This window comes from Lolium perenne, chromosome 6, assembly GCF_019359855.2.
Source record: "Lolium perenne isolate Kyuss_39 chromosome 6, Kyuss_2.0, whole genome shotgun sequence".
Classification (NCBI taxonomy): Eukaryota; Viridiplantae; Streptophyta; class Magnoliopsida; order Poales; family Poaceae; genus Lolium; species Lolium perenne.
Genome location: NC_067249.2, coordinates 137,206,149 through 137,218,608, shown reverse-complemented (window position 1 = coordinate 137,218,608; position 12,460 = coordinate 137,206,149). Strand labels below are relative to the sequence as shown.

The following is a 12,460-nucleotide window of genomic DNA, read 5'->3' as shown; positions in this document are numbered from 1 at the left end:
CCGCCCCCTCCGTATACACGCGGGGTCGGTGACGAAAGGGCGGTGGCGAAAGGGCGGCGGTGGCGAAAAGGCAGTGGTGGTGCCGCCCCCTCTCGACCCAAAAAAAAAAACACCGCTCGTATACGGACGGGGCGACGAGGGGCTCGCTGCCCCCTCCGTATACGCGCGGTGGTTAGTTTTTTTTTACACAATCTTTTTTAAGTCAAATTTTAGTTTTTTTACACAATCTTTTTTAAGTCAATTTTAATTTTTTTAAGTCAAATTTTAGTTTTCTTTACACAATCTTTTTTTAAGTCAAATTTTAGTGTACAATTTTAATTAACAAATTGTGAGATAATTAATAAAAACAAAAAAAACAAAAAAAAGGGGCCGGCGCCGGCCACGGCCCCTTCGTCTCGATCTCCTCATCTCTCTGTACACCGGCCGGCCGCGCGCGCATGGGCGAGCGAGGCGGCGCCGTTGAGGGCGGGCGAGCGAGAGGCGGCGGCGGCGCGGTGGGCGAGGGCGGCCGGTGATAGCGGCCGGCGCGCGGTGATAGTGGCGGCGGCGTGAGCGAAGAAGCGGCGCGCGTGGGCCGAAGCGAAGCGGTGACGACGTACGACGAGGAAGACGAAGCGGCCGGGGCGCGCGAGGGCAACAACAAGGCGGCGACAGGCGGCCGGGCGCGCGAGGCAACGGCGAGCGGCGTTGTCGAGGCGGGCGCGGCGAGCCTTCGGCGCGGAAGAGGCGAAGAGGCGACGAGTCTGCGAAGAAAGATGAAGTGCGTGAGCGAGGGCGCGAGTTTTTATACCAAATGGGCTTTAGTCGCGGTTGGGGACACCAACCGCGACTAAAGGTCACCCTTTAGTCGCGGGTGGTGGCCCCCACCGCGACGAAAGCCCATTTTTCGCCCCATTTGCGGTTCCCGCGGAAAACGACCTTTAGTCGCGGTTGGCCAGGCCAATCGCGACTAAAGGCCTTTTTCGAAATTATTTCGAAATTAAATGTGAAAAATAAAACTAATTCAATTCAAAATCTTAAAAATACAAATAATATATCAAAAAATTCAGAAAAAAAAACTAATTCAATTCAAAATCTTAAAAATACAAATAATATATCAAAAAATTCAGAAAAATAAAACTAATTCAATTCAAAATCTTAAAAATAGAAATAATATATCAAAAAATTCAGAAAAATAAAACTAATTCAATTCAAAATATTAAAAATACAAATTATATATCAAAAAATCAGAAAAATAAAACTAATTCATTTCAATATGTTAAAAATACAAATAATATATCAAAAATTAAGAAAAATAAAACTAATTCAATTCAAAATGTTTAAAATACATATAATATATCAAAAAATTCATAAAAATAAAACCCATTCAATTCAAAATCTTAAAAATACAAATAATATATCAAAAAATTCAGAAAAATAAAACTAATTCAATTCAAAATTTTAAAAATACAAATTTTCAAAAATTCATAAAAATAAAACTAATTCAATTCAAAAGTTCGTTGGCCCCCTCTTCCCGCCTCTTTCCGCCGACCCCCTCTTCCCTCCTCGTCTTCCCGCCATTTCTTCCCTATCTTCCCGCCTCTTTCTTCCCGCCAATTATTTCCCGCCAATTTCTTACGGCCTCTTTCTTCCCGCCAATTTTTTCCCGCCAATTTCTTCCCGCCACTTTCTCCCCGCCTCTTTCTTTCCGCCTCCTGTCTTCCCGCTCCCATTTTTCCCGCCATTTGTCACTACATATAGGTAGCCCGGCTTGGCCAGCATTATCATATCTCTACAATCTCTCATACTCTCTCATGGCTTCCACCGCACCCACTCTAACCTACCAGCAGGTGGAGGAGCTTTGCGCCTCGAACTACCCTTGCCCTCCGGGCTACCGCGTCCCTGCCGGCTGGAGCCTAAGCGCCGGCGGCGTGCCGGTCCCTCCCGTTCCTCGAGTGCTGCGCGCGGGGGCGGCCATCACGAACCACTACTACCTCGACCTCACGCCGGAGCAGCGGATGAATCCCCGCTGGCATCCCGATAACCAGCATACTTGGGACGCCTTCTTCATCAATCGGCGTGAGAGGGCGCTCGCCAGGTATGAGGAGGACGGTCTGCCTCCTGGAAACTTCCACGAGGCCGGCCGTCGGCTATGGTGGTACGGCCGGACTCTGCAGAGCGTCATGGACTACATCACGGCCGGCGATATCCCCCGCCTGCGCTACCCTCAGTTCGAGCCACGAGCGCCGCCCGACGACAGCGACGACAGCAGCGACGACGACGCCGGCAACTTAGAAGGCGACGACTACCAGTACAACGGCGGCGGCTATGAAGACTACGAGTATGCATATTATACGCCTAGGCAGGAGTATGACTAAATCACTCCAAATTTCATGTATGCAGGAGTATGACTTAGTCACTCCAAATTTCCTGTATGCAGGAGTATGACTTAGTCACTCCAAATTTCATGTATGCAGGAGTATGACTTAGTCACTCCAAATTTCATGTATCATCAGTGCTATCTCGAGTCAATTGAATCATTCGAAAATGGACACCAAACACATCACGGGTAATATAATTCACATGATTCATTCAACAAAGTTTGGTACAATAAATTATTACACATCATTTCTTCCCTTGTGTCCCTGCTTGCTTACGATTGTGCCGTATCCATGGAGCATCCTCATCATTTAACTTAATACTTGGGTCGGTGTTCACTTTGAAGGGCGGAATTTCAGCAAACATATTATAATCTTCTGACATGTCTGTCTTGTCCTCCACTCCCACGATGTTTCTTTTCCCTGAAAGAACAATGTGGCGCTTTGAATCATCGCATGATGTACCGATCGTTTTCTTATCTTTCCGTTTCCTCGGTTTGCTACTCATGTCCTTCACATAGAAAACCTGAGCGACATCTTTCGCTAGGACGAATGGTTCGTCAAGGTAACCAAGATTGTTGAAATCCACCATTGTCATTCCATATTGCTGGTCCACCTTTACCCCACCTCTGTTAGCTTGAACCATTTGCACCGGAACAAAGGGACCCTAAAGGAGGGTCCATAGTCAAGTTCCCATATCTCCTCTATGTAACCATAATATGTGACCTTTTGCCCATTCTCGGTTGCTGCATCAAAGCGGACACCACTGTTTTGGTTGGTGCTCTTTTTATCTTGGGCGATCGTGTAAAACGTATTCCCATTTATCTCGTACCCTTGGAAAGTCGTTATAGTCGAAGATGGTGTCTTGGCCAACATGTACAGCTGATCTACAACATGATCGTCACTCATTAAATGTTTTCTCAACCAAGCCGAAAGTCTCCATGTGGGCCTTCCTAATCCAGGATTCAGGCTTCTCGGGGTTGTCCGAGCGTAAAATATTCTTGTGTTTCTCAAAGTACGGAGCCACCAAGCTGGAATTGGTCAGAAGCGTGTGGTGTGCTTGATCGAGAATGGCCATCCATACATATCGTTGATTTCCTTCCGATCGTGCCTTTTCCACTTAGTCTCCCCTCGTGCCGCGATCGAGGAAGACCAATCGGCTTAAGGTCAGGAACAAAGTCAACACAAAACTCAATTACCTCCTCATTTCCATAGCCCTTGGCGATGCTTCCTTCTCGGCCTAGCACGGTTACGAACATATTTCTTTAATATTCCCATGAACCTCTCGAAGGGGAACATATTGTGTAGAAATACAGGACCGAGAATGGAAATCTCATCGACTAGGTGAACCAGGAGGTGCGTCATAATATTGAAGAAGGATGGCGAGAACACCAACTCGAAACTGACAAGACATTGGATCACATCGTTCTGTAACCGTGGTAGAACTTACGGATTGATTACCTTCGAGAGATTGCATTGAGGAATGCACATAGCTTCACAATGGCTACTCGAACATTTTCCGGCAGGAGCCCCTCAAAGCAATCGGAAGCAATTGCGTCATAATCACGTGGCGGTCGTGAGACTTCAGGTTTTGGAACTTTTTCTCCGCCATGTTTATTATTCCCTTTATATTGGACGAGAATCCCGACGGGACCTTCATACGCTCGGGCATTCAAAAAAGATGACCTTCTCTTCTTTGGTCAGAGCGTAGCTGGCACGACCTTGAAACCGTTCCGGATGCCGGTCATCAGGGTCTTTCAAACTTTGCTGGTCCTGCCGTGCTTCCTTTGTATCATTTGACTTCCCATACACGCCCAAGAAGCTTAGGATGTTCACGCAAATATTCTTCGTAACGTGCATCACGTCAATTGCAGAGCGGACTTCTAGGACTTTCCAATATTCTAGCTCCCAGAATATAGATTTCTTCTTCCACATGGCTACGTGCCCGTCAGCTCCCTTCGGAACTGATTGTCCGCCAGGACCCTTTCCAAAGATGACTTTCAAATCCTTGACCATATCAAATCCGTCCGCACCGGTGTGTTCCGCAGAGCTTCGGCCGGTGATCTGCCTTGCCGTTGTAATGCTTGCCTTTCTTTCTTACTGGATGACCTTTCGGAAGAAATCGACGATGCCCAAGGTACACGTTCTTCTTACAATTTGGCAAATGTACACTTTCAATCTCATGTAAGCAGTGCGTGCATGCATTGTATCCCTTATTTGACAGTCCCGAAAGGTTACTAAGAGCAGGCCAATCGTTGATGGTTACGAAAAGCAACGCTCGTAGGTCAAATTCCTCTTCTTTGTGCTCATCCCACACACGGACACCAGGTCTGCCCCACAGCTGTAAAAGTTCATCAACTAATGGCCTTAGGTACACATCGATGTCGTTGCCGGGTTGCTTCGGACCTTGGATGAGCACTGGCATCATAATGAACTTCCGCTTCATGCACAACCAAGGAGGAAGGTTGTAGATGCATAGAGTCACGGGCCAGGTACTATGGCTGGAGCTCTGCTCGCCAAAAGGATTCATGCCATCCGTATTTAGACCAAATCTTATGTTCCTTGCGTCAGCTGCAAAATCTTTGAACTCTCTGTCGATCTTTCTCCATTGCGTTCCATCTGCGGGGTGTCTCAACTCCCCGTCCGACTTACGGTCCTCTTTGTGCCATCGCAACAACTTGGCATGCTCTTTGTTCCTGAACAGACGTTTCAACCGTGGTATTATAGGAGCATACCACATCACCTTGGCGGGAACCCTCTTCCTGGGTTTCTGGCCCTCAACATCGTCACCAGGGTCATCGCCTCTGATCTTATAACGCAATGCAGTGCATACCGGGCATTCATTCAAATTCTCGTATTCACCGCGGTAGAGGATGCAATCGTTGATGCATGCATGTATCTTCGTAACCTCTAAACCTAGAGGGCAGACAACCTTCTTTGCTTCGTACGTACTGGCGGGCAACTCGTTATTCTTTGGAAACATATTCTTCAACATTTTCAGCAAGTTTTCAAATGCCGAGTCAGCTACACCTGCCTGTGCCTTCCATTTCAGCAAATCCAGTGTGCAGCCCAGCTTTTTCAGACCATCATCGCATCCGGGGTACAGCGCCTTCCTGTGATCCTCTAACATGCGATCCAAATTCTCCCTCTCTTTTTCAGTTTCGCAGCGTCTCCGTGCATCAGCAATGGTCCGACCAAGATCATCAACGGGATCATCACGTGCCTCTTCTTCACCTTCCCCTTCACCTTCAGCATCCTCCATGAAAGTATCACCGAAATGAGCAAGATAGCTTTCATCGATGAAATCATCCCCTTCTTCATCTTCTTCCATTATAACCCCTCTTTCTCCATGCTTGGTCCAACAATTATAGCTTGGCATGAAACCCTGCCGAAGCAGGTGCATGTGAACATCTCTTGAGGAAGAGTAACCCTTCTGATTCTTACAGTTAACACATGGACAGATAACAAAACCCCCCTGCTTGTTCGCATTAGCCACTACGAGGAAATCTTTCAAACCCGTACTGAACTCGCCGGAGAGTTGGTTACCGTACATCCATTGTCGATTCATCTACATTATTATAATATAAAATATATAATTAACCATCATGCATTTGTTAAACTAACTAGCTACAAACAATATAAATTAAACAATGAACTACACACACATGCATATTTTATCAACGACACATCAAAGGTTCAAGTTGCTAACCGCGATCGAGGAGGAAAAAATAAATGAGAAAGCTCAAGTGTGGCTCCAACACTTCATATCATGTTTGTTTCATGCTCTTGGGGCATTTCATCAAACACCTTATGTGCATAAGAGGAACCAAAAGCAAACCTAACACCCACTTGTGAAGTTTGTGAAGAGAATGGCTCCAAATGGCTAAGTGTTGGCTGCTGGATGGGTATATATAGGGGGGGGGGGGGCTTTAGTCCCGGTTGGCCTGGCCAACCGCGACTAAAGGCCTTCGGGCACCTTTAGTCGCGGTTGGCCTGGCCAACCGCGACTAAAGCCCCCCACGTGCACCGGCTGGCGACCGAGCGCCCTGGGCCCAGGTCTTTGGTCGCGGTTCGCCTCCCGAACCGCGACTAAAGGTCCCATTAGTCGCGGTTCCTACAGCTTCGCGACTTATGGGGCTCACCGGAAGCCTGTTTTTCTACCAGTGAGAGCAGTCCCCACTGTAGCTAATCCGACAACAAGAGGAACCTGCACATGAGTTTTCGCTCTCAATCCAGGCCTTGGCCTTTTGAACCCCGTCAGCTTGCCGCCGGCACCTAGCTTCCTGCTTCAGGCCATATAGTAGTAGTATCTGTTAACATTGATCGTATTTATCGTCGTCATGGACAGAACCCCGCTCCACCCAATGGCGTCCCCTCAGTGCGTTCCACGCAGCCCCAGCTCCGCGTCCCGGGCCGCGCCGGCCTTCTCCACCGCCAACTTCGTGCGCTCCCTCCGCAAGGCAGCATCCTTCGGCTACACGAAGACCGGTGCCGCCGGTGTCGTCGACGCCGTGGGCACAACGCGACGACACGGCGCGGATGCCGCGGTGATGATGTCATCCCCATGCAGGTCGTCTCCTCAGCGGGGCTACGCTACGAGGCGGAGGCGGAGCACCGGGGAGCCGGAGGACGTCGGGAGAAGATCGGTCGTCGTGCCCAGGAAGATGGCGACTACGCGTAGCAGCAGAGAGGAGGACGCGGCGCACCGGGCGCGCGTGCTCGCCGCGCGGCTCCTGCAGTGGCGGTTCACAAACGCCCGGCTGGAGAAGGCCATGGCCCGCGTACCTCCGCCGCCCAGGTGAGCCACGCTCACGCACGCATGCATGCCTCGCTGCGCATGAAGCTTCTTGACATTAACCGTGGCGTGGTGCATGCAGAAGAAGCTGTTCTGTGGGAGTTGATTCTCTCAACTCACTAGCTAGCTACTCTCGGCTGCGTCGCACAGCACTCACAGACAAATACACACAGAAGTTTTTGCTCAGCCCTCACGGCCTTTTCTCTTCTGTATTTCTTGACTCTAGTTACAACTCGATGCTCACAGGATATAAATAGCTAGCTAAGCCCTGCCACTAAGGCACTAACTCCACACACTCACGCCACTAACAGCACGACCTATCCTAGTGGGTTCATGCACACACACTCGGCCAATTCACATGGCCATTAGCAGAAGACTCGGACACACCAATCAGCTAGGCCGTTGCAGGACTCAGCTTGCATGCAGGAGGCCGCGCTTCTCACACGGCGACGTCCGCTTCACGCGGCAGCTCAACACCTGACAATGCACATCTTCGCTGATCTACCAGAAATACGTTTCACACGTATATCTGCTAACATGCAATGATCTAAACTGACACACTAATGCAGTACTGAAATGAACATGCAGATACATATATCATGATTAGTGCTAACAATCACCCCCTAATCATGATATCTACTCTTCACGCGGCTTCAAAGAAGGGCTGGTTCATCGTCGGCGCAGCCCACAGCCAACAAGGTTTTCTCCTTCTTCTTCTTCTCAGGACACTCCCAAGCAAAATGTCCAAGGTCATGACAGTTGTAGCACTCTACCTCGCTCTTGTCTCGACGACCTCCAGCACGGCCACGACCGCGGCCGCGGCCGCGTCCTCCCGACATGCCATGCCCCCTCGTCATGAGGAGTTTCTCCTCTTCACCTTCCTCCTCCTGTCCCTTCAGGAGTTCCTCATGTGCCTTCAATGATCCAAAAGCCTCCTCCATGGACATCTTGTTCACATCGCAGAATAGCCCAATGGATGAAGCGACGCTGATGTACTTCTTGGAGATGACTCGCAGCAGCTTCTTCACGACGTACTTCTCCTCCATCGGGTCTCCAAGCTCGCGGATGCGCCCCACGAGCGTCGTGAACCTCGCCGCAAAATCATCTACGGACTCTGCCATCAAACTCCGAGCGCAAGGATTGGATCCTCGCCTCCCGGACGCGCTCGACGCCGACATGCATGGAGCGCAGCGCCGCCCACACCTCCGCTGCGGTCTCCTTCTCCGCAACTCGCAGCAGCGTCTCGTCATTGATGCCTTGGGAGATGATGGTCATGGCCATCTCCTCCTTGCTCCCGTCGGCCTCCGTGGCCGAGCTCTCCGGATCAACGACGCTCCATGCGCCATGTACACGCAGAATGTACTTCATCCTCATGGCCCATGCCGCGAAGTTGGTCCTCGTCAGCAGCGGCACCGACACCTTGCCGGCGGCCGCTGCCGTCGCCGCCGCTGCGCCTGCCGTCACCATGGCTCCACTCGCCTCAGCTGCGTCACGCGGCATCCGGCTCTGATACCAAATGTGGGAGTTGATTCTCTCAACTCACTAGCTAGCTACTCTCGGCTGCGTCGCACAGCACTCACAGACAAATACACACAGAAGTTTTTGCTCAGCCCTCACGGCCTTTTCTCTTCTGTATTTCTTGACTCTAGTTACAACTCGATGCTCACAGGATATAAATAGCTAGCTAAGCCCTGCCACTAAGGCACTAACTCCACACACTCACGCCACTAACAGCACGACCTATCCTAGTGGGTTCATGCACACACACTCGGCCAATTCACATGGCCATTAGCAGAAGACTCGGACACACCAATCAGCTAGGCCGTTGCAGGACTCAGCTTGCATGCAGGAGGCCGCGCTTCTCACACGGCGACGTCCGCTTCACGCGGCAGCTCAACACCTGACAATGCACATCTTCGCTGATCTACCAGAAATACGTTTCACACGTATATCTGCTAACATGCAATGATCTAAACTGACACACTAATGCAGTACTGAAATGAACATGCAGATACATATATCATGATTAGTGCTAACATGTTCTACGTGTGCCTGCGCGTGGCTGAGCTGCGCAACATCCACGCGGCCAAGATGATCGTGGCGCAGCGGTGGCGGCTGAAGGTTAAGCTTGGAAGGATCCTGCGCACGCATCAGCTCCCCCTCCTCGGGACATGGGAGCCCGTCGGGAAGTTGCACGCTGGCGCCGTCCTGGAACTCGGCCGCGTCCTTTCCGCCGCAGCCGCCTCCCTCCCCTTAACCGACGGAGCACAAGTAAGCCTAACGAAAATACATAGGCTTTTACTTCCCCTACATCCGGCGTCTTGGAGCTTCAAACAGGTCGGTTACTACTTACAATTGCTACGTCTACGTACGTACGTACAATTGCGCAGGTCAGGCTGGAGCTGTTGCACGAAACCATCCTCGCTTACGTACGCGCCATGGATGAGATCGAAGCCAATGCCGTCATGTTCTATGCTACGGTACGTTCGCGCGCGTATAAACTATAGCCAAATGCATGCGCAGCTGATCTCTGACCGGACGATCAAGGGTTAACTGTCGTTTCGGCCCCTAACGATTTTGTCTGTGCTAAACGGCGATGTTCAGGGTGGCGTGACGAGCAGCGCCGTCGCGAGAACAAGGACAAGACTACACGGCGGCGCCGCACGGAAGGGCTTGGCGTGCGGCGGATTGTTTTCCATGCATGCGATGACATCAGCGAGATTCTTCATCCATCATAAAATAAAAAAATGTTTATCTCTTAATTCGCTAACCCGATTGATGATCCGTTTTCACCATTGGCTTAGTCGGGACGAGATCTTCGAATCTAGATCCCATGTTGATATGTTCTAACAACTTTTTTTTCTATCGCCAATTACCAGATTGTTATCACATACTTGCCAGATTATGTAGTACTTAGTTCCTATATTATAATAACTTGTTTAGTAGGTTGTTTAGTAGGTCGTCCGTCATGCACCAATGCAACTCTAAGTTGATATTACTAAATGATACCATCATTCTGGTCTTGCGCACGCTTGAACACTAGATGTGCATAGTATTGCAATATCTAAAAATCTTTCAAAAATTATACAACAATCATTTTTTTTTGTAATAATTATCGGTTACTAATCTGGCAAGCATATTACTATAACCTGTGAACTGGTGAGATGAAAAAAATGCCACACCCACAGTATAGTTGTACATATGAACTCAATGTAAAAAACAAGACATGTAAAAACTTATCTGGTAACCATGTGCAATTATTATGATTACTGTTTGATATTAATCTGGTAACTGCTGCAGCCAAAAAAAATCATCAAAACATAGCAACACTGGATCTACTTTTGAAGCTCTCGTCGAGACGAATGCATCGGTGCAAACGGATCATAGATTGGATAAACGGTTTGGAAGAAAAATCATTTTCAATTTTTGAATTATGCTACTAATGCGATGATGTCAGCGTTATCTGTCAACATTAATGCACCCATGTATGGAGTCGCTCCTATAGGTGAAGAGCACAAAAAAAATTGCCGCCGCACAAGCAAGCACTGAGTGCGGCACTTTTGGGTAGATTTTCCCATCTTTGTTTCTCTCGCCTGTTGTTAATACTACATGGCAAGCGTGGGTAGCGATCCCAAATTCTTCAGAGAGATCAAAGATCTGGTGCTGTGGAAAAATATAGACCGACAGAGGGCAAACAGAAACACCGTGTATTACTCCCTCCTTTCCAATTTAGGATGCATATAATTTTGAACTAAAATCTAACTTTCTGTTTAAAATAGCGGGCTATAACCTATAGCCGTGGAGATTTCTGAAGCTATAAAAGGCTATAGCAGGTTATGACAGGCTAAGATCATATATCCAGTTTGCTAAATAATAGGAAAAAAACCAATATTACGGCAGCATATAAATCGTATATATTATCAATAATTCACAGATACCATAGTAACATTGTCACATAAGAGATGCGCATAACCAAAACATAGCTCACATATAGTTATGTCAAAATATAGTTCCTAGATTGTTAAGGACATAGTTATGTCCAAATATTACAACATCATTAACTAGTAGCAGTTCATAATATAGTGGTGTTCATAAACTGGGCCGCTCTGAAAGTTTTGGATCAAATATTTTTGGGCCGGCAAAAATACCACTATTAGGCTAAATTGGGGCTAAATAGTTATAGCCGGCCTATTAGCGGCTATTTTCTTTTAGCCTTCAAAGGCTCCAGCTGTAGCCACGCGCATCGCGTAAGGCTATATAGCCTGGCTATAGCCGGGCTATTTTAAACAGATCTAACTTTATAAATTAAACTTTGAAAATAAATTAACTTTGAAAATACCAAGTACATATAATATAAATATATAATTTGTGATGGTTCTAATAACTATGAGTTAATGTTGTACTAGATGTTAATATTTTTTCATACATTTGTTCAAAGTTTATAAAATGTGACTTTCACTAAAATTAATATATATCCTAATTTACAAAGGAGAAAGTATATATATGCATGTCGGCCAGAAGTACATGGCGGTGCACATTTGAGTTTTCACTATACTATTAGCTATTATAGTGCTGAACACTTGGGCTTGTATTTGCAGGTTCAGGAAGTGAGCCTTCGAGCAGATTTAATACAAGCAAGGCCCAAGATTGACTAGTGCTTGGCATGGCCGGGGTCCGTACGCCGACCTTTGATCACCAGAGCAGGGAGCCATCATTACGGGGATAACTCATCATAAACAGGAGATGGCACCCGCCGGCCGGTCCCAAACTGCTAGTTTCATGTCAGCTTGTCGGAAATAAATTAAGTTACGACCGTCAGGAGACAGATGAGGTGCATGCGGATCTCTGTTGCTATAGTATTTCCTTGCTGCTAGCGATCAAATTATTACGATATTTATCCATGCGTGTGTACTGTAATTTGATCATGTATAATTACGGAATTGATCGTAAGATGTTCCCAACTCGTATATGAACTGAATGTTTTTTTTTTCGAAATGGTGAACTAATTTATTTATCTGACCGGCATGCACAATCAAAATTGTAATCTTAATGCTTAAGTGGTGACATAATTGCCACTATAGACCTAGTTAAAACCAAGAATTTCAAAATATATCACTCACAAACAAATGTTCATGGTTTGCCCGTCTTCTTATTACTATGGCGGCAAATGGAGATTGGGAAGGATGCTAGGGCCGCGCTATGGTTCGCCCATGTCGCTCCAGGAAGCGGGGCACCAACATTTTTTATCCATATGCATTGTGGTGGAACATCTTATGATTTGGCTCTTAGTTGCCCATGTCTAGTAGGG

At 47.6% G+C, this 12,460-nt stretch overlaps 1 protein-coding gene across 1 annotated transcript; it reads left to right on the top strand.

Moving 5' to 3' along the window:
- Positions 1-6,697: 6,697 nt before the first annotated feature.
- LOC127329041 (QWRF motif-containing protein 7-like) lies at positions 6,698-11,807 on the top strand. Its single transcript, XM_051355588.1, has 4 exons — positions 6,698-7,155; positions 9,183-9,423; positions 9,543-9,632; positions 11,751-11,807. The coding sequence occupies exons 1-4, from the start codon at positions 6,698-6,700 to the stop codon at positions 11,805-11,807; spliced, it is 846 nt and encodes a 281-aa protein (XP_051211548.1).
- Positions 11,808-12,460: the final 653 nt, after the last annotated feature.

Bases quoted from the DNA above. Each gene is read 5' to 3' on its own strand.
- LOC127329041 (XM_051355588.1), top strand. From the start codon at position 6,698: ATGGACAGAACCCCGCTCCACCCAATGGCGTCCCCTCAGTGCGTTCCA. The intron at 7,156-9,182 runs GTGAGCCACGCT...TATCATGATTAG, and splicing joins CGCGTACCTCCGCCGCCCAG to TGCTAACATGTTCTACGTGT. The intron at 9,424-9,542 runs GTAAGCCTAACG...ACAATTGCGCAG, and splicing joins CCTTAACCGACGGAGCACAA to GTCAGGCTGGAGCTGTTGCA.